We start from the raw sequence: 19,456 nt of genomic DNA, 5'->3' as shown, positions 1-19,456 counted from the left end.
CCACTCCACACTCCAATTCTCTCATGGCTTCTAAACGGATACTTTCGACGGCGGTGCGGCCTCTCGCCTCTCCCACCGCCACCTTCAGTCGCCCAACTGCGTCGCAGATTCGCCGCATGACAGTTTACGGCTATGAACAGGCGAGGGCCCTCGTATTCAAAGACTATGGCGAGCCCGAAAACGTCCTCAGCCTGCACACACATTCGATATCGCCTGCGCATGGCGATGCGCTTACCCTCCGATTCCTCGCGTCTCCAATAAACCCTGCCGACATCAACCAAATCCAAGGCGTTTACCCGTCCAAGCCAACCTTCACCACCTCCATGAGCACGCCGGATCCAATTGCCTGCGGCGGCAACGAGGGCGTCGCCGAAGTCATCTCTGCCGGCTCCGGTGTCAAGGGCATTGGAAAGGGCGATTGGGTCATCATGAAGCAGCCGGGCTTCGGGACGTGGCGCACGCACGCGCAAACAGACGCCACCAACCTGGTCAAGATTGACAACAAGGACGGATTGACACCGATCCAAGTCGGAACCGTCAGCATCAACCCGTGCACTGCGTACCGCATGTTGACCGGCTTTGCCGACATGAAGGAGGGCGACTGGTTTGTACAGAATGGCGCCAACTCCGGCGTCGGGCGCGCGGCGATCCAGCTTGGAAAGCTGTGGGGTTACAAGAGCATCAACGTTGTTCGGGAACGTCCTGATCAGGCGCAGACGGACAAGTTGAAGGCCGACTTGAAAGAGCTCGGTGCCGATATCGTAGTGACCGAGGCAGAGCTGCTGGAGCGCGGCTTCGGTCAACAGGTGAAAGAGTGGACGAACGGCGGTCGTGAGCGCTTGCCCCTTGCCCTCAACTGCGTGGGTGGTAAATCAGCCACCGCACTCTCGAAGCTGCTAAGCCCGTCGGGTCACCTCGTCACGTACGGCGCCATGTCCAAGCTGCCGGTGCAACTGCCCACTGGCTTGCTCATCTTCAAGGACATCCACTTCGATGGCTTTTGGGTGAGCAAGTGGGGCAAGGATAGCCCAGCAGAGAAGAAGAAGGCTGTAGACCACGTTTTGGACCTGATTCGCCAGGGCAAGTTCAAGGACACGCCTGTGGACGAGGTCAAGTGGGAGTGGGAGACCAAGCAGGACACTCTAGTCAAGGCAGTGCAAGGTACACTGGAAGGATTCAGGAGTGGAAAGAGTGTTTTCGTGTTTGGAAGGACATGATTGGCTTGGAAGGCTGATTGACAGGCGTATATATCCACAGAACACCCATTGTATATTCTTCAGCAGGGCGAATTCTAGCGTTTTGCTGCTTCGATCTTTTACATGGAATATTTACCAGATCTCCTATTGAGTTCCGATTTACACAGGGCGCAAAGGAAAGCAATCACCGAGAAGACGGTAAAGTCATGGGGATTTTGACGTAATCACTCATCTGTTCCATTTTGCCACAAGAGAAAAAAGATCTCCAACCATTTTCATACGCCAGACCGTATCCATGCCCTTGCTTTGACGCAAAAATCATTGGTAGTCGCCTTGGTCCATATGCCCACCCCAGCAACTCACGTTGAAATCCCCAATTCTTTTTCGATAAAGAACCATTATCCTACAATATGATGAAAAAGAGGTAACCGGGACGAAAGGTAAGTAGGTTGGATCTTGGGTCACTGATACCCTCTTGCTGGAGGAGCACGAGGAACAGAATCCAAAGTCACAAGTTATGTTTAGACAGAATGATCAATCTACCGGCCTGCGTAGGGAGGCGAATTGTATCCTTCTCATCTAGTCATAGAAAATTGCTTCAAATCCGTAGATGAAGCCGAAAACAAGGAACGCGAATGCGCCGCCGAGGGTAACTGGATTACAAAGTCAGCTGAATCAATTTCTGGCGATTCAACAGGGTTGTAGACACGACACTTACCCACTCTCATGCTGACACGCCCCGCGATTGCTTTTCCTCCCAAAACCGCAACTCCAGTACAAACGGCGTGACCGCTGATGGCTCCGCCAGTGACCCACCAGTAGTCTTGGCCAGCTGCCATTGCGATTGTTGCAATCTGACTCCTATCACCCCATTCGCCGAGGAAAGTCATCACAAACGTTTGTACCCACGCAGGACTGAGTAACAAGGAGAAGAGGTTGTTGAGGCCACCAAGAACGCGCTCCAACGACGCTCCCGAAGGCGAGGGCGAAGGAGAGCGTGAAGATGATGGGCTGCGGTGTGTAGGCAGACGGCTCCGGGAGCGGGATTGGCGGCCACGTCCAGCCTCGAGCATGGAGGGGTCTACCGACGAGCGTCTCCTCTTGCTGGCCACCTGTTCCTTTTCCTCAAGCTCTGCTTCGACTTCTTGCATTTCTTCTCCCACGCCTTCCTCTGGGCTCATGGCGAAGCCCTCGCGGAGGAGTTTGGCACCGAATACAAAGAACAACAGGGCCGCGGCGACGCTAGTGAGCTTTTTTGGAAGCAGAGTCGGCACCGCATGACCGAGTACAGCGGAAAGAACAGTCATGGTTATCAGAGCGGAAAAGGCAGCGGAAAAGACCAGCGCGCGCGGATGGCGCATGGCCATGAGGGCGGCCACGAGGAACGTTTTGTCGCCAACTTCGGAGAAAAGGATCATGGTGAAGGAAAGCAGGAACGAATCGCCGGGGTGAATGATGGTTTCTTCTTCAGGTTCCGAGCCACTTGAGCTGAGTTTTGAAGAGAGTTTTTGTTTCGATCCAGCACTGTCGTCTTTGGGCATTGTCGGAATGACAGGATTTGCGGAACCACCATCGCCGTGTGGAGAGTCGGGGAGATTTGTTGGCTTCTGGGACTGAATGTCAGTATTCTTCCCGTGTTGTCCTTAAAACCAGCGCGCAAGTGACTCACCTGGATCCCGGCGGCACCCTTGGCCTTGGATTCCGATGTTGAAGTGGCATCCTCATCGTCAACCACTTCAACGCCCAAACGCTCCTGCTCTTCGGTTGACATGGGCCTTGCCTCGTCTGGAGAAACGGGAACTTTTTCCACCTTGCCTCCCAATTCCTTTTCAAGCGCCTTGTGCTTCTTGTTCTTCTCGGAAACGCCACCTTCAGTCCCGGTAGTGCCCTTCTTTGGGCCCACGTGGTCTGGATCGTCCATGACACTGTCCTTTGCTGCAAACTCCGAGGACAGATCTTTCTGATCTCCCATCACGCTATCGCTGAGGCTGTCAGAGCTGCTCTTGGGAGTACCCTTAGAGCCGATATCAACGATTCCCGGCGACATCTTTTTCGGTTTGTCCTTGTCGGAGACGAAAGGTCCCCATTGCGGTCTGCCATCTTCAGCGGGTTTCACGCTGTCCGCAACATCGACTTTTCCGGCAGCGACAGAGCCGGCTTTGGCAGCGCCGCCACGTAGGTTCAGGTTGGTGTCCTCGTCGGTTGCACCAATGGCTGCGGCGGACGATAGGGCGGGCAGGAGCAGCAAGAGCCACCCAACTTGATTTTTCCTCAGGATCATTCTGGCGTGCGCGAACGACGATGTTTGTTGAATCAAGGATTGGTAAGGGGCAGGAAGTTGGGAAGTCGACTCCGTCGCTGACGTAACTGTGCGGCGCGCGAGCTCAAACGACGGGCGACGAAGATTCGGTGAGGAGGATGGACTAAAGGAGCGGATGTCAGTGGGAGCCTCTGACAGAGGCGAACGACCAAGGGATTGAGCCTTTGGAGGCGGGAGGGAGGAGCATTCGCGTTTGGACAGCGGGCTGGGTGGTTTTGGCCTTGGACGAATGGGCTCGTGAGGCGGTGCAGGGGCTTACACGTAACGTCTAGGGCATGGTGCGCAAGGGGTCTGCTGAAAATGATTGCGCTCAGGCCTGTCCGCACTCGATGAGAGCGCAATGACGGTCGCCAAATAAAGTTGACGGTCCAGCGGCGGGACGAATGGGAATGGCGCCAGGTGGAGGTGGTGTCCTCACCAGTAGTCGGCTGTCTTGGGATGTGGCTTGAGGCTCTCAGGCACTTCAGGCAGTCAGGCAAACACAGATCACGTGCCTCGTTGCTGGGCGCGACGTGAATTGCTCTCACGAGTCAGTCAACCTTCCTTGCCAAGCAACTCCACCAAAGAGACCCTGCCAGCGACCTTCTCACCACGCCCGCGACTTCACTGCAGTCCTAAATGCCAAACTTCTCCAATCATGGTGGTCGAAGCTAGAGGATTGCGCTCGTCGAGCCGTCGCACTCCGCAGCCAGCTTTACTGAGCGCCGCGAGCGCCGACCCGCGTGCTACGCGAAGCCGCAGTCAGGACATCAACCCAATGCGACAAACATCGCCCCCTCAAAGGACGACCCGTGGACAGGCGCGCGCCGCCAGCGTTGAAAGTGCCTTGAGCACTGGAAGCATGCCCCGAGTTTCTCGAAGAACGGCCAAGCAAGCTGCTGCTGTGCCTGGTGAGTTTTATTGACTCTGGCGCGAACTACAATAGCCTCATCTCACGTGCTTCAAATGCCTCCCAATGTCTTTTGTCGCAAGTGATCTATGACGACTGACTCGATGCCGATAGAGCTGCCGACTGTAGAGGAAGATGCGGTTTCTAGACGCCAAAGCCTTGCGGAGCCCCCGGCAACTGATGGCCACACGAGCCCTGGTATCACAATCTTTCCCTCAGCCCAGCTGGAGCCAGAACATCAGCCTGAGGGGTCACCTGGTGCTCGTTCCAATGGCTCGGGATCCCCAATCTCAAATCCCGAAACGCTCAATCCTCCATCCGACCTGGACGTGGTCCTCATGGTGGATACCCTGGAAGACTTGCATGCAGATTCGAACAAGGTTCTTGAGAAAATCTCCCCAAGGAACGCCACACATGCCCAGCTCCGGTCTATTTACTCGGATGTGAGAAAGCCAGGCTCCAATGTGAATCGAATTCTTGCAAACCGTCTCAAAAGATTCGACAACACACGCTCAGCCTATGGGACCGAGGAATACATAAGCTGTAAAACTGTCAACGACGCATTCACTGAACACGCTCCCTATGGAATTCCTCCTCCTCGGACCGATGCCATTTTGCAAAAGGCAAATCTGGCGTCGCTGGCGAGAGAGATGATATCCCTTGAGCGCGAGAAAAGCGAAACATGGGACATTTTACTTCGACTGGATAATACGTTTCCGTGCAATTTTCTCTCTTGGTTTTACGATGACGACTTGGACGCGACTCCTGTGGGGGCAAGCGGACTGGTTGAAGAAACCTTTAGTCTCGCCCTTGAGATCAGAACTCAATTTCTCATTCGGTTGCTTTTGCAAAAGCAGGACGAGACAGATTTCTGGCCACATCAGGAGTTATTGGAGGTCTTTTGTAACCCATCCGAGGATGGTCATCAACTCGAAGCTGGACGCCAGTCCCTGCGCGGATGGAATATGCCAGGTCTCGTTTCCGATGAGGAAGAGCTGCCCCCCCAATTTGAACGTTTAGTATCCGAACAAATCGACAGAATCCGCAAATGTCTCCCGGATCAAGAAGATGGAATTGAGGACGTCGACTTCGAGCTACTCGAGGCCGAATTTCCGTGGACCCATTTCATAATCAAACTTCTAGAATGGATCTCAAAACGCGAACAGGAGACGGAGGCAGAAATATCACGCCTGGGAGGTGTTGAAGCAATCAAGAACGATCTACAAGAACACATTGAACCTCCCAAAAATCAGGCTACCCAGACATACGAACACCTTTCTCATGAAAACGTCGAACCTCCCGAAAACCACTTCACTCAAACTCCTGGGCCCTTTTCACAAGAGAACATCGAACCATCCGAAAACCAGGCGACTGAAACTTCAAAGCACCTTTCTCAAGAAAATGTCGAACCTTCGGAAGACCAGGCGACTGAAACTTCAAAGCACCTTTCTCAAGAAAATGTCGAACCATCCGAAGACCAGGCAACTCAAGCGTCCAAGCCCCTTTCTCAAAAGCAACCAGTTGAACCCAAACCTCAACCAAGAAAACAGTTTGCGCCTCCCAACCCGGGCGTAATATCTGTTTTGAAGAAAAGGATCGCTCGGCTTTCAGGTGGTCAGACAAGGGAAGAGGCAGGAACTGCTTTACAACCTCGCCAGCCCCGTCAACCAGAGGACGAAGACGACTGGCAACCTCTTGCCAATGAAGACGAGGACATTTCTGCAACCGCTGTGGAAATACAAGAGCCTCCACCTTATGCTTCAAAGCAAGGTGCAATGGAGCAGTTGCGCCGGATCGAAAGGCAGAACAAGGAGAACATCCTTCGAGTCCAAAACGAAAAAGCGAAACGGTCGATTTTCGAGCGCCAACCAGATGCTCTCAGAGTCTCCTTCGACGAAGATGGAATTAGGAATTCTCCCGTAAAGAGGCGAGACGCACCCGGCCAGTCTCCAGCAAAAAGACGGCGCGTCGATGAGGATTATGATGAAGAAGAGGAAGAATTTGAAACAGATTACCGGCAGCCGTCCAGCCAACGGCGACGCGAAGGTCCCGCAAAACGTCGACGCATCACGCCCGCGCCGCGCCGCGCCACCAGCATCGCCTCGTCCCGAGGACAGCGGTTTGACGGCGGCGAAGACGTCGGCGACGAGACGGTGGTAGAGGACGTGGAAGATGTCAGTCGCCTCGCGCGTCGACAAGGCACGGTGATACCCCCGGTGACCAATGCAGGCGGCAAGCGGAAGCGCTTCCCGTGGACGGAGGAAGAGGACCAACAGCTCATAGCTCTGTACCGCGTCTACGGCGGGGGCAAGCAGCCGTGGAAGCGGATCAAGGAGGCGGACGAGGCGGACCTCAACGTGCTGCACCGACGCGATCCCGTCGCTCTCAAGGATAGGGCGCGGAACTTGTGCTTCATTTATGACAAGTAAGTTGGCCCCCAAGTCAGTCAGATTGGAGAACGAACACTCAGCTGACCAACGCGCCCCAACAGATCAAACACGGGTCGTCCAGACGTCCTCGAGGGTCTCGACATCGGCGAGTTTTACAGACGCAAGGTCAACCAGAAGCTGGGCCGCCTGCCCAGCGAAGTCCCCGTGGATTGAGGGAGCGACGACAAAGAAGCCGGAACCTCTCTAGGACGGATCCCGCTGTGTATAGTACCTTTTGATTAGACCTGGAGGAACCTTTGAACGGACGGACGGCCGCCTTCCTGCGCGGCTTTTTTTGCGTTGCTCGGGCGTCTCGCGATAGGACGGGTGGACAGCGCTGGATTAAGAGGCTTGATTTTTGGGGGAAAGCAATTACCCCCCCCCCCCCCCCCCCCCGGTTTTGGCGTTCAAGGAGGAAACTTCGGGAGGGCTGGCTTATGTAGCGCGAGGGAGATTTTCCTGCTCCTTGCTCCTTGCTCCATGCTCCACGCGTTATGCGTTTAACAGCGGTCGAGCTTAGACATTCAACACATGGCCACATTTTGACGACGGCAAACGTTGGGGACTCGTGTGTTGGCCACTCGGTCCCATCTCCATGTTTGCCATCTTTCCGCTTTTCACCTTCAATGGCCGTCTGATGATTGTGGATCGAGCTCCTGTGTTTCTCCAACGCTCTACTCCTATTTGACCCCCCCATGGCTATTGTTCCATAAGGATAGTGGCTGTTGTGTGCCGTCTTGTGTGTCTGTAAGCACGCGCGGATGTGTGCTTTCCCGCTTACATCCTACTCCCTTTTCTCTCCTCCCAAAGCAGAGATTCATCAAACGAAGCAAGTGACATGAGCACTGAGCAAATTGACGACGGTCGGCCAACTTGCCTGTTGCTCCCCTTTCTCTCCTCCCAAAGCAGAGATTATTGTGTATTGAAGCAATGTATATATCATTACATGTGTGCTCAGCTACATGGGTACTGACGAACAAAGCACGACAGATGCTCAAATGCTCAAGTGAGCACGGAGCAATAGGTGTTTGGTCAAACAGGGCGATTCATAATTCAGTGCAATAGGTGTCGATTCACTGCCAAGCGAGTAAAGAGCCACGGGGAGACTGGACGCCAGCAGCGGCCAGAGGGCGGCAAGTGGCGGTAATTGTCTTGTTCCACTCTAGACGATTGGTTGCACCCAAAGCAAACGCCGGTATGGGAGTTCTGCATCACAATCTGCACCTCAAAGGACATGTCTGCCCCACACATGCAACAGGACCAATGTGAGAAGAGTTGAGAAAGAGGGCACGCCGTACCAGCGACCCAATCCATCCAGTTTTGAACCATTATTTCCGTTTTTGAGTGTGGCCACTGCACTGTTTGCTACATACATCCATCCATTTGCCCCCATCCACTGACTCTAGACCGAGCTAGCTCAACGTCAGCATTCATACCTAGAGCCGGCACCACGCGTCCTCCGAAATCCCGCACACAAGATGGCCGACGACTGCTATGCGAAAGGGCAAGAAGAAAGAAGAAAAGGGTGTACTTGAATTGGTGGGGGAGAAGGAGAAGAGGCAAGTTGAAGTAGAAGAGAAGGGACTAGAAAAAGGAATCGCTGCTCCCCCGCTATTATGACTCCTTCTCAGTCCGTGGTATCTAAACGCGCAAAAAACACAACAATGCCTGGGAAACCGCAAAAAAGAGGCCGCTAAGTGTTCGTCGATGCCGGTGTGGAGGCTAATTCGCTTGTACGCTGCATGGTTGATGCGGTGTATGCTGTGGTTGAGTAGTCGTTTGGAGCTGCTTATTCCAGAAGCGTCTGTTCGCCAATCTCGTTGAGCGCGCCGGCCTTGCCGCCGTAGACTTCAGGAATGCCTGCGCCGAGTTGAGCGCCGAGCTGGTTGCCATAGCTGAGGACGGTGAACTTCTTGACAGTCTCCTTGGGCAGAAGGACCTTCATGGCGGCAAACATCCAACCCATGACGACGGGCACGTTGACGAAGAACTTGCGCGACAGGGTCTCTGGGTAGACCTTGGAGAAGAGCTCAATGGTGCGCTTCGAGGCGGCCTTGACGTGCGGGTCCTGGCGAATGAAAGAGACGCTGAGGTAGTCGTGCACCTGGATGCCTTGGTATGGGTCAGGTCCCTGGTTGAAGTCGGGGATAGGCACAGTAGCCTCGTTGAGCTTGAGCTTTGCGATTCCCTTCTCCATGAGGGCAACGCGCCAGCGGATAAATCTGTTCAGAGCGCAACCCGTTAGCGACGCTGATCTTCAATAGAGAGAAGCCACTTATCCACTGCGTGTAAGCTTTCCCAATTCCAAAGCCACGGAAGAAGACCTTCCAACTAAGGAATCTAACGAAGCTCATAAGTGGTGGGTGTTCAAAGCGAAAACTGCAATACTTACCCCTCAAGGTTGCCAAAGGTAGCCTTGTTGTCCTTGACGGCACCGTAGACGTTGAAGGTGACGATATCCTTCTTGTTCGTGCTTTCGGGGACGCCCTCAATCTCCATGACGTAGCCCAGGCCGTCGAAGATTTCCTTGTCGAAGCCGGCGTTCATGGCCTCCAGAGGCCGAAACTCGCGACGCCACTCGAGAGTCTCCCTCAATTGATCCTTTGCCTTGTCAATGTTATTGGAGTTGGCGCGCAGGAACTTTTGGAGGATGAGCTTGGTGTGGAAGTCGCCCTCCTCCTTCAGTGAAATGCCGTAGACCTCGTTGTAGTTGGTCGACTTGAGAAGAGCGGGCAATTCAGCGAGAAGCTTCGAGAGGGGGTGGTCTGCAGAGAGTTCAGGCCAGACAGGGCCAGTAGTAGCGGGCGCTTCGGTCTTGGTCTCTTCGGTGCCTGTCACGGCCTCCTTGTCATCCATCTTGGACTCCTCAGTCTTGGATTCCTCGGCCTTGATGTCGCCGGCGGAAGCTCCCTCAGTCTTGACGGGCTCTTGGGTGGTGGCAGCCTCTTCCTTCTTGTCGCTCTCGGGAGATGTTGCGGGAGCGTCGGTGACGGGCTTCTCGGAAGACTCGTCCTTCTTCTCGTCGGAGGTGGTCGCGGCAGCGTGCTCGGCAGGCGCCGACGCGTTAGTCGCGTCAGTGATGACGGGGGCGGTGGAATCGGTGGCAGCCATTGTCTCTGCGGGCTTGCTGGCGGCGACTTGGTCTTCGGTCTTCGGGTCCATGGTGTTCAAACGAAAGGATGCTGTGAGAAAAGAAGACGGGAGTGAGGCAAGGAGCTTATAGATTGGAGCAATGGAAGCTCGGGGACGCGAGGCAAGCGCGGGCGGCAGCAGCCCTGACTCGAGTCATTACTCAGCCGCACGGGCCTCGTCGTCTGCATGCACGGGCGTCAACCGAAGAAGGGTCCACTACTCGAGTCACTTTGTGCGCTGCTCTCCCGATTCAAGCCATGTCCGATCCAGCATATCGGCTTCCGTACTTCTTGTCAAAATGCTTCAATCCATCTATATTCGACTTGGCCTATCAATCGTCACCACTGGCAGTCATTGAAGAGTGCCAAAGGCCCATGACCAATCTCCGGCCTCCGACGAATTTCCGCTGCGGAATACCATCTCAAGGGGATATGCACGAGTCTGAGCGTGCAATCTGAGCCCGAATAGGAGACATGCGTGCATCAATGCATCCAAGGATGGAAAACGTGAGCTGCTCATTGGCCTTCGCCAGCTCCAAGCCGCCCGGCAGAAAACCGGCCTCCATTACGTGACCACGATATCGGTCAATTGCGAGAAGATGATGCTATTCTCAGTAAAAGGGAAAAATCGGGTCTCGTCACATCTTTATTCAAACAGGGCGCTGATGCGCTGGCTCCCCTATCTCTCATCCTCCACCTTCTTCGTTGGAATTCTTCGCTGGGGACCGTTTGCGGTCAATGATGTCCTGTCTTTGGCTCCCCGTTGGCTTTACTCCTACCTCCCAACTTGCGCTTTGCCCAGGGCGGCGTCCCCCTTGACCGCTGGCTTCCTCGACTCGACGATACCCCTTGCTTGAGACGCTGCTTCCCTTTTCTTTCCGTTTCCTTTTCATGCCTCCTCTGCTTGACCATGTCGCGGTCATAGCCCCTCTTGACCATGTCCTCGTCAAAGGCTCTCGTGAGAAATGCCGTGATTTCCGACTTTTTCTGGCCCAGTTCTGAGCGCATCTCTTTGGGAACCTCGGGATCGTTGATGAGTCTGTCGTAGCAACTCTGCATGCGCTTCATCATGTCGAATATTGCCTGCCGCTGTTCCTCGTCCTGCATCGATCCTTGATATTTGCCGTAGGTGAGCATACTCCTCAGATTGCGGTATATCGGAACCTGCTGGACTCCCTTGAGCAAGTCAGCGGCGGCCGGAGCATCCAGGAGCCTGCTCAAGTAGGACTCGACAGTGCGGGCATCAGCACCAGGCAGCTTTTGTTCCATTATTTTTAGGAGTTCCGTCGCATGATCAAGACTGTTTTTGTTTTTCGAGTCGCGTGCGCACGCGCTCATGGCGATACGGAAGACAGCGGGTGAGACGCGCATGTTCTTGCCAACCACGTATGTCTGTACGATTTGGACAGCATCTGCCGAGGATCTAAAGACCCTCAAGACGCGCAAGTAAGCCTTGATCGAGGGCTCGTCTGGCTTGATACTGTAGCTATCCCGGCCGGTCAGAATTTCCCAATACTTATCGGCTGCTTGTTTGGTCATGGCCTTCATACAAGCAGTCATGAGCAGACTCAGAGTAACATTGCTAGGCTTGACCAGATCAGCTTGGCTGTGCATGCCCCCGACAGCCCGGGGCGGTTTGACAGAATCGAATTCATGGCCCGGAGCTATGTTATGCTTGGGACCATTGCCATCCATAGGCACGTTGAAGCCCGCCACTTGTGGCTGTTGAGCGGGATCCGGCTGAGCAGATATACGAGGTGACATTCGTGGGATGCCCGTTGTTTGTTCAACAAGAGAAAAGACTTCGTCGTGTTCTCGAGGCCGAGATGAGCTCAGAAGGATTTGGCCCATTGCCAAGACTAATTGTTCGTCCATGGTAATGGTATGCGCTCGCCATTTGGAGACGATATCTGCCCAAATTCTCCGAGCATCGACAGCCGCCTTGTCCATCTTTCTTGAGAGTTCTTCCGATGTAGTGTCCGGCAATTTACGCTCCGACTCTGCTTTCAATGCGTTCAGGATGATGGTGTAGGTTGCGCAATCCGCTGAGCCAAATCCGACGTCGGGGATGCGACCTGCGACGGCCCAAAGCTGGTCAAAGGCCTGTGCCTTTGCGCAAATCTTGAGGAAGATATTGGTGTGGAGGATCGTGGGTTGTTTGGCCGAGTTGGGCGCAGACATGGAATAGTAGACGGCCATGGCATTGGCAAGGGCTTGCGAATTATCCATGTTGTTTTGAATTCCAATGAGGACAAGGGAGTAGGTATAGGAGTCCGGTTTTTGTCCACGTTTCTTCATCTGCAAGCGACCATGATTAGCAAGTCGAAGCTATGCACCGAGACAATTGTCGCCAACCTCGTTGAATGCCTTGAGAGCAAGGTTGTCAAAGCCTTTCCGCATAAAGTGATTGATGATGTGATTCCACGCAACCGTACACTCCATCTTGGGACTTGCTTCACGCGCAAGCGCCAGGGCCTTCTCTTCTTCGCTTTTTTTCAACAACTTCAACGTATGGTCTGCTACGTTCTTGGGATCTGCGCCCAGCCAATGAAGCTCCGTTCTCACATGCTTGCGCATGGTTTCGTCAACTGTCCCGCTGTAGTTGAACTCTTTTTCGGCTCCTTGCAGCCGTATCCTCATTGGTTTCCGCTCTGGCTTGTCTTCTTCATCGCCCAGCACGTCCTCATCGGCATTCTTCGCCACATCGTACTGCGCATAGGCATGCCAGTTTTCTTCGTAAATCTTTTTCTTCAGACTATAGCTGGAGGTTTCGCCGGCGGCAGCATAGCCGCGACGGCCGGGAGAGGACAGAGCAAGTCGAGGAAGACGGTGGCGGTTGCGCGCAAGCGCGGTCGGTTGTACGAGAGATCGATGTGCTACGGCGCGAAGGCAGTGCCAAAGGCATGAATGGCAGCTCAGCAGGCTTCGCATCGAGAGCGACGGCGAGAGATGTGGGGTTGGGGTTGAATGTGAGAAGAGTTGACGGTTGCGACTTTTTTTCGACGTCGAAAACGCGGCAGCGTAAAGCGGAAGGGCTTATCACGTGACCGCGCATACTGAGCGCGGATTGAACTATGGATACACGATGATTTCAATGGCCAAGGGCATTCAGAAGGGGCGGGCATGTCAGAATGATTGCACATGGCAGCAGGTGGGCCACGGCTACGGTGTAGTCGGTCGACCATGCCTTTCACAGTTAAGGCCAGATCTGGGTGGACGCGAGGTGGGCATGCTCGAGGCGTACTGCGGTGAGATCTGCGGCTAGTAAGGTGAGTGGCTGCCATGGAGCTGGAGGATGGATTGAACAACAAGGTGACTTCTTAGGAGAGGTCGGTAAGCTGTCCTGCCCTGCCGTGCAACACCGACGTCAACGACCGACCGGGTTCCTAGGCTAGCCCTCGGGTGCAAGCATCATGGTGTCCGTCAACCTTTGCTAGCGTCCTGTGGCTGCCAAACGCTGTTTTGACGACAGAGCAACTTCTGCCTCGCGTCGTCTTGTCTTTGCACGAGACAACGTCACGCCCAGCTGGTCCAAGGACAAGCAGATGGAATGCCACTGTGCCTCCGTTGTTGACAATTCTCGCCGTGCATTTGCTGCCACCGACATTTGTGTAATATGACAGGCGAGAGCCAACCACTGCAAAACACACCTCGACACGACAAAACAACCCACAGGTAGTGCATCATGTCACAAATATTCAAAGCCCGTGTCCCAACAAGTCGTGTCACCGCCGTCGGCCTCTCGTTCACACTCAGCCATCCCACCCACACGCTCTGTCACGCGCCCAGCTGGAGGTGATGGGAATGCAAATCGCCAACCGCCAACCGCAGCACTCCCCATCTGGACACGGATGCCAAAGCACCGTCCGCACCGCACCTATGTAGGTACATGCACCATGGACGGGAGCCTTGATCGGACCGTCCAACCACTCACCATCCATTGGCAGCGCATATTATCTCGAAAAGTATCGGTACGGCACACGCGTATTGACCGACCTGACCGGAACGTGCAGTACAGCGGGGGAGAGAAGAGCGCCACGGGCGGGCCCATGACTCGGCTCGACTCTGAACGCCATCACTCGAGTCTCAGCTGTCATCACACAGTGTGCCGTTATCCGCGCGCACACGCAGACTCCCTCTCCCCTCGTCTCTCTCAGTCATCGAGCATCCATCACAACGGGAAAAGCTTTCCACACCGCTCCCCACCATCGCACATGATTTCCCCCCATCTTCACCATTTCTTTGTTGAAGCAGCAGGAGTCGTCGACCGACGGCCGCCGACATGTGCTGCCCAACAGCAGCAGGTGGCGGCGGCGGAAAACCATGCGCGAGAGAGACGAAGCAAAGGCCAACGTCTCCACCGAGAGCCAGAGCCACCCTACCCCACCCCGGCCCCCAAGCGAGAGGTAGGTGGTACTTGGTAGGGCAACAAAGGCACACCCACAGAAAAGCTACCGAACAAGGGGGCAGCCAAAAAAGACGAGAGAAGAAAATCTGGGAATGGACGAGCCAAAAAAGCAAAAATCACAGGGTCCGCACGTACCGCGGACCTCGTGTGGGACCCTGGGACCTTTTTTGCCATGTTGCCCTGAGTGCCCTGGGAGAAGAGATCCACACATGAACCACGGACCGCGGAGGTGTCAGGCAGACGTCGCACGCCCGTACCCAACGACGACGCTTCCACGCACCCACCGCACATCGCACGCACGCAGCTCCGGCCGGCAGGTAGCTAGTGGCGGCAACCAAGGGATCGCGCCCGTCCTCCTTGTGGGCGAAATGATGGACCGCTAGCCTCCGTTGGCGTTGATGTTGTTTTTACGTTTATATCAACGTCGTCTGAGACGGGGGCGGAACAGACACTGCCCGTCATGCCCATTGGTGGTGCTGGCCAGTCGTTATTCCGCGTCACATTTGTGCGCCTGTAGTCGTTGCCATGTTGCCAATTGATTCTTGCCCGAGGCGACAGTGATGATGACAATCGTGTATCGTGTTCGCCCCCGGCCGCCGCATGCCTGCCCTGCTTGCCGTGCAGCGAAGCGCGGCTCGCAGCGCAGCTCAGAGAGAGAGGGCAGGGAGGGTGTGCAATCGGACATGCAGCCCTGTCTGCTCGCCTGGCCTGTCTGTTCGCTTTATCGAGCGATTGTAATGAGTGATCGACAGGCCAGCTGAAAAGAAAACGAGGAGCAAAAAAAAAAAAAAATGTGATATGTCCGTTTTTCCCGCCCTGGTTCTCTGTGTGTAAGACGTGATCATTGGACGATGATCAGAGTCGTCCTCTGGTCCTGTTGGCCACCAGCTGTTTCCTCAATTGATGAGACCTCTCTCGCACATTGTGTATGTGCGCTTCGAGACATGCTGCGAATGCGAGTGAGTACTACGACGAAGAGGGGACGGAGAGGCGAGATACCTGAAGAATCGACGCTGCGCATCCCACCTCAACGTTACACTTGTACCTCATCTAGGCAAAACCCATGTCCCCAGCTCTTTTTCAACAATGGCGCTTAATGATTACCCTGCTTGCCGGCCCCGATCCGCCAACGGGCGCCAATGTAGTCGCTTGTAGTCTGCAGTGGTAAACCACCGTAGTTGCCGCCGCCAGAGTAGCATGGCCAGCCGCGCGCCAAACGGTTGGAATTGACGGGCTTCCTACGTACTTGACGCCGTCGTCGGCGGCGCGCTGAAGACATCGGACGCCACGCGACGTGGGATGATGCCGTTGGGCGTAGTTAAAATTTTGGGTCGCCGGATCTAGTATGTGGTTAAAAGGGGGGACGGCATGGTAGGCATGGGGGCGGGCAAGCAGAAGGGAAGGTTGTGTTTAACAGTGTCTTCATCATGATAGCAGATGAGATGGGTATATCGTCGAACGTCGTCTGTCAAGCGCGGACAGCTAGAGAGCAAGCAAACAACACCACCGAGTGACTCCACGGGACCATGGTCTATCGCAACTCCAACAGCTAGAACTAAGAGAGTAACAGGAAGCATTCCCAAGACTCAAAAGGAATGAATACTGGAAGGGCAGATTGCTTGTGTTTTTGCGTGTAAAGAGGTGTGTGTACTCGTACAAGTTTTCTTCTTTTCCGAAGTGTGCAACCCAACTTCGAAGAAACGATGGCATCAACCGACCGCCATCCGACCAAGCCGCCCAGAGAAGGGAGCCAGGAAGCAGCAAGAGTCAGACGTCAGGTCTGATTATATCAAATCCGTCCTTTTGTCCACAGCTCTCACGCTCGACCTGCCTCTTCCACTCGGGCATTGGCTCTTGCTTCCGTCCTTTTCGTCAAAACCACATCAACCACTGTCCGCAAGGCACGATCATGCACGATCAATGCAGACCCCCTGAATATCACAAACTCAACAGCTAGCTCCCGAGCCACAAGAACAACATGTTGGAGGCCTAGTGGCGCACAAAGCCACCAAGCCATAAAGCCACCTCAGAATCCTCCTCAGCACTTGCCCCTTTGTCGTCATTCGATTATTACGCTCGACCATGGCGCCCTGCCGGCCTTTCACACACAAGCTTGTAGTAGTAACAGGAAAAGAAAGAATGGAGCTGATCAAGACAACACAGGCAGCATGAAATGAATAAGAGCAAGAACTGGAATAAGGGATTTCAAAAGAAAATTGTTTCTTAGACGCCGGGACTGTATGCACGTCTCTAGAAAGAAGCTCCTTGGTCGACGGATGGTTTGAGAGAATTGGAAGAGGAGAGTATACTTGTTGCGGCAGCCGTCTGGACTCCATTTTGGTTGAGATGGTTCTCAATCCGTTTCCCTGCCACAGATTTGGCTGCCCCATCAGTTGAAGCCCATTCAAAGGACCACCAAGAGTTTATGGTGCTCGTGAGAGGTCGAGTTTTAGCGAGAGAGTGGGAGAGAGTGACGTCGTCCTGTCCAAGAACTCCTAGAAGAGTTTTTCGCTTTTATTTTCCGGACCCAATTGAGGAGACAAAGCCGTAAAAAGTTTGATGCCGGTAGGTTGAACCTGAGCGCAAGCTGTCTCGAGAAGCCGCTGATGCTGCTGTTGGCGTGTATCCGAAACCGGTGAAGGACAGGCCTGGCATCGTCGACCAGAGAGCTGGGGCGCGACCGACCGTCAAGTCGTCATTATCATGGATTTCGCTTTACCCCCAAAGTCGTGTGACCGCAACACCCCGAAAGAAATGGAGCCACCCCCCGCGAAAATGCATAACACAAACCGAACGCAAATGCAATCATGCTGCGCAGACAAAGCAGGAACGACTAACGGCTGACGAATGGGAAATCCGAGAATTGACTCTATTGCTGGAATGTGGTCGATCCGTTATCGGTTGCTGGAGAAGAGTCAGCACATATCCTGAGAAAGCGAGGAGGGGCAACTACGTTGTTGGTACATCTGTTGACCCGGAGCGTAGGGTGACTGGGGGTAGCTGCTGCTCGCATTAGACGCACTGCCAAATAGCTGTGGGTTTGCGGCAGCATACTGGGTCATATCTCCAATTGCACCTGGGCTCTGGGTGCTGTACTGTGTCGTCGACTGGCCCGTGGCGCCGGCAGGAGCGTAGCCGATGGGAGGCAATTGAGGGCCTCCCATCTGCGCAGACTGACCCATCTGACGGTCACCGTACATTGGAGCTTCGGCATTGGTATTCTCCTGGTTGCGGGCTTCATTCTGACGCCGTCGCTCTTCCTCGGCCTTGCGCTGGGCTTCCTCCTCCTTCTTCTTCGCCTTCCACTCCTTGCGAATCTCCTTAAATTCTGCAGCATGAAAAAGTCAGACCTCATTACACAAGGATTTAGTGTAGAAGCGGCGGCGCGTTTGGTGTTGAGGCTAGACAGGGCATGGGTGGGCTTGTGCTAGCTTCCGTGAATCGTCAAAGCGATTCGAGTCCGACCGAGCGGGAACCGCCAAAATAGTCCGCTACACCAAACGCGCCTCGAGCGAGTACCCTGACCGAGATTGCGCGTGCGCTTAAACGCGCCGTTGCGGCTAATGTGTGGGAAAAAAAATTGACGTACCTTCGGGAGTGCGTTTTTGGCCGTGGGATTGCATCGTGACGTGCGCGTTGAGATGGTTCAGCGTGCCGTACGCCTTTTCGCACCCATTCCATCCACACTTGTACATGCGTTCGATCTCTTCGTAGCGTCTGCGCGGCCGCTTATGCTGCTGAGCACCGGGGATCGGGACGAACGAGTATACGGTCGAAAGAGGATGGCCGCCCTGTTTGGTCGTCAGAACAGAGCAATTCGAGGCTCGTCGCTTCGCGCTTACCCCAGGAGGACGCTGTACGGGTGAAACCATGGACGGCGCAGGCGGGCCCGAAGACACGCCGTGCGGATACATGTGAGGGTATTGCGTCCAGTCGGGACGCGTAGCGTAGACGGGCGTGCCCGGATGAGCGCCATATTGCGGAATGTGGTGCTCCGGAGGATAAGGTGAGTATTGGCTGTGAGGCGGATAGGTAGGACTGGTCGCGGCGGCAATGGAGGGATCTATAGGGACATCGGGGTCAGACTTGTTGCTTTGCGCGTGGTCATTGTTGGTGGCAGCAGTGCCATCGGACAGAGGCAATGACGGACTTGTTGCTTGGGCCATGTTTGCAGCTGCGGGAGGCTGGCCCGGCGGATACTGTCCTCGCTGAACGTAATCTGGGAAAGAGCCCGAGCGGGCAGAGGAGGGATTGATGCCGTAGTCGGACGTCGGAGTGGCAGACGAGGAAAAGTTGGACGAACGTGGATCGGATCCTTGGTATTGCGCAGCAGACGCTTGATCTGGGCGAGCGAGATGTTCAGAGTGGTTGTCGGCGACGAGGTAGGGTGGATCGGTGGTGATACCTGACTGCGGATAGTCGTTTTGTCTACCGTCCATAGACTGCGCGTGTCCGTTCAAGTGCTGAGCGAGCTTTTGACTCGGCGACAGAGGGCTTTCGGATGAGGTAGGATGGGGAGTGGGATAGCTCGCGGACATGTCACGCTTAATTTGCAAGCGTCGGCGGGTGATTCGCCGCTTGGGCAACGAACGACGGTCGAGAGAATAGGACGGACGGAGACAGGCAAACAGGCAGCGCTTTCGCGGAGGGGCGTCGACGAGTGGACGACTGGAGATTTAGGCCGTGCGGACCGAGGCTGGGATCCAACAGCTGACAGTAGGACGACGGTAGTTGAGGTAGCGTGCGACTTAGACGCGGGTGATGCGCAGGCCGGTCTCTTTGAGTGCAGGCTACTCGGCTAGGGTGCTCCGAGCGCCCGCTGGCGGACGATGATGAGGAGGAGGATGGCTGCTGGCGTCGTTGTAGCGCACCGGTGTCTGTTGCACGGGAGCTTGCGCTGATGCGCTGCGCTTGGAGGAATATCAAGATGGGAGTAGCTGAGAGCGGGATAGCTTGGATGGAGGTAGGGGTTTGGTGGCGGCCGGGCTGCGAGTGTGGCCCTGTGAAGATTGCGGCACCAGGTAGGATTTGGCCTTAGCTCAAGGCGTGAGGTAATGCCGCCGAGCGGTCGAAGTCGAAGCTA

The 19,456-nt window shown here is 54.9% G+C and overlaps 7 protein-coding genes across 7 annotated transcripts; 3 read left to right on the top strand and 4 right to left on the bottom strand.

The window, feature by feature from the left end:
- Positions 1-23: 23 nt before the first annotated feature.
- BKA78DRAFT_293701 (mitochondrial trans-2-enoyl-CoA reductase) lies at positions 24-1,217 on the top strand (the record flags this gene model as incomplete). Its single annotated transcript, XM_066886245.1, has 1 exon — positions 24-1,217. The coding sequence occupies one exon, from the start codon at positions 24-26 to the stop codon at positions 1,215-1,217; it is 1,194 nt and encodes a 397-aa protein (XP_066746568.1).
- Positions 1,218-1,775: 558 nt separating this feature from the next.
- On the bottom strand, positions 1,776-3,477 carry BKA78DRAFT_330479 (uncharacterized protein; the record flags this gene model as incomplete). Its single annotated transcript, XM_066889783.1, has 4 exons — positions 1,776-1,849; positions 1,915-2,803; positions 2,866-3,131; positions 3,210-3,477. The coding sequence occupies 4 exons, from the start codon at positions 3,475-3,477 to the stop codon at positions 1,776-1,778; spliced, it is 1,497 nt and encodes a 498-aa protein (XP_066746567.1).
- A 602-nt stretch (positions 3,478-4,079) lies between these two features.
- Positions 4,080-7,230, top strand: BKA78DRAFT_378133 (uncharacterized protein). The gene is made up of 3 exons (XM_066892901.1): positions 4,080-4,406; positions 4,520-6,830; positions 6,897-7,230. The coding sequence occupies exons 1-3, from the start codon at positions 4,154-4,156 to the stop codon at positions 7,006-7,008; spliced, it is 2,676 nt and encodes an 891-aa protein (XP_066746566.1). The 5' UTR covers positions 4,080-4,153; the 3' UTR covers positions 7,009-7,230.
- Positions 7,231-8,623: 1,393 nt separating this feature from the next.
- BKA78DRAFT_248091 (phosphatidylinositol transfer protein SFH5) lies at positions 8,624-9,690 on the bottom strand (the record flags this gene model as incomplete). Its single annotated transcript, XM_066884352.1, has 2 exons — positions 8,624-9,056; positions 9,227-9,690. The coding sequence occupies 2 exons, from the start codon at positions 9,688-9,690 to the stop codon at positions 8,624-8,626; spliced, it is 897 nt and encodes a 298-aa protein (XP_066746565.1).
- Positions 9,691-10,267: 577 nt separating this feature from the next.
- On the bottom strand, positions 10,268-12,996 carry BKA78DRAFT_342000 (uncharacterized protein). Its single transcript, XM_066890369.1, has 2 exons — positions 12,321-12,996; positions 10,268-12,263 (listed from the first exon to the last, which is right to left on the bottom strand). The coding sequence occupies exons 1-2, from the start codon at positions 12,894-12,896 to the stop codon at positions 10,701-10,703; spliced, it is 2,139 nt and encodes a 712-aa protein (XP_066746564.1). The 5' UTR covers positions 12,897-12,996; the 3' UTR covers positions 10,268-10,700.
- Positions 12,997-13,698: 702 nt separating this feature from the next.
- BKA78DRAFT_99920 (uncharacterized protein) lies at positions 13,699-14,661 on the top strand. Its single transcript, XM_066894110.1, has one exon. The coding sequence runs from the start codon at positions 13,817-13,819 to the stop codon at positions 14,387-14,389; it is 573 nt and encodes a 190-aa protein (XP_066746563.1). The 5' UTR covers positions 13,699-13,816; the 3' UTR covers positions 14,390-14,661.
- A 2,627-nt stretch (positions 14,662-17,288) lies between these two features.
- BKA78DRAFT_293695 (uncharacterized protein) lies at positions 17,289-18,911 on the bottom strand (the record flags this gene model as incomplete). The annotated part of the gene is made up of 3 exons (XM_066886244.1): positions 17,289-17,701; positions 17,963-18,164; positions 18,216-18,911. The coding sequence occupies 3 exons, from the start codon at positions 18,909-18,911 to the stop codon at positions 17,289-17,291; spliced, it is 1,311 nt and encodes a 436-aa protein (XP_066746562.1).
- Between the last annotated feature and the right edge of the window lie 545 nt (positions 18,912-19,456).

The sequence above is a fragment of the Phyllosticta capitalensis genome, assembly GCF_038381095.1.
Source record: "Phyllosticta capitalensis strain CBS 128856 chromosome Unknown BKA78scaffold_3, whole genome shotgun sequence".
In the NCBI taxonomy this organism is placed as follows: Eukaryota; Fungi; Ascomycota; class Dothideomycetes; order Botryosphaeriales; family Phyllostictaceae; genus Phyllosticta; species Phyllosticta capitalensis.
Note: the sequence above shows the minus strand (reverse complement) of the source record. Positions and strands in the feature narration are given on the sequence as shown.

Coding starts and splice junctions, on each gene's coding strand:
- BKA78DRAFT_378133 (XM_066892901.1), top strand. CDS start 4,154: ATGGTGGTCGAAGCTAGAGGATTGCGCTCGTCGAGCCGTCGCACTCCG. Junction 4,407..4,519: donor GCAAGCTGCTGCTGTGCCTG/GTGAGTTTTATT, acceptor CGATGCCGATAG/AGCTGCCGACTGTAGAGGAA. Junction 6,831..6,896: donor TTGTGCTTCATTTATGACAA/GTAAGTTGGCCC, acceptor GCGCCCCAACAG/ATCAAACACGGGTCGTCCAG.
- BKA78DRAFT_342000 (XM_066890369.1), bottom strand. CDS start 12,896: ATGCGAAGCCTGCTGAGCTGCCATTCATGCCTTTGGCACTGCCTTCGC. Junction 12,264..12,320: donor CTCTCAAGGCATTCAACGAG/GTTGGCGACAAT, acceptor GGTCGCTTGCAG/ATGAAGAAACGTGGACAAAA.
- BKA78DRAFT_99920 (XM_066894110.1), top strand. CDS start 13,817: ATGCCAAAGCACCGTCCGCACCGCACCTATGTAGGTACATGCACCATG.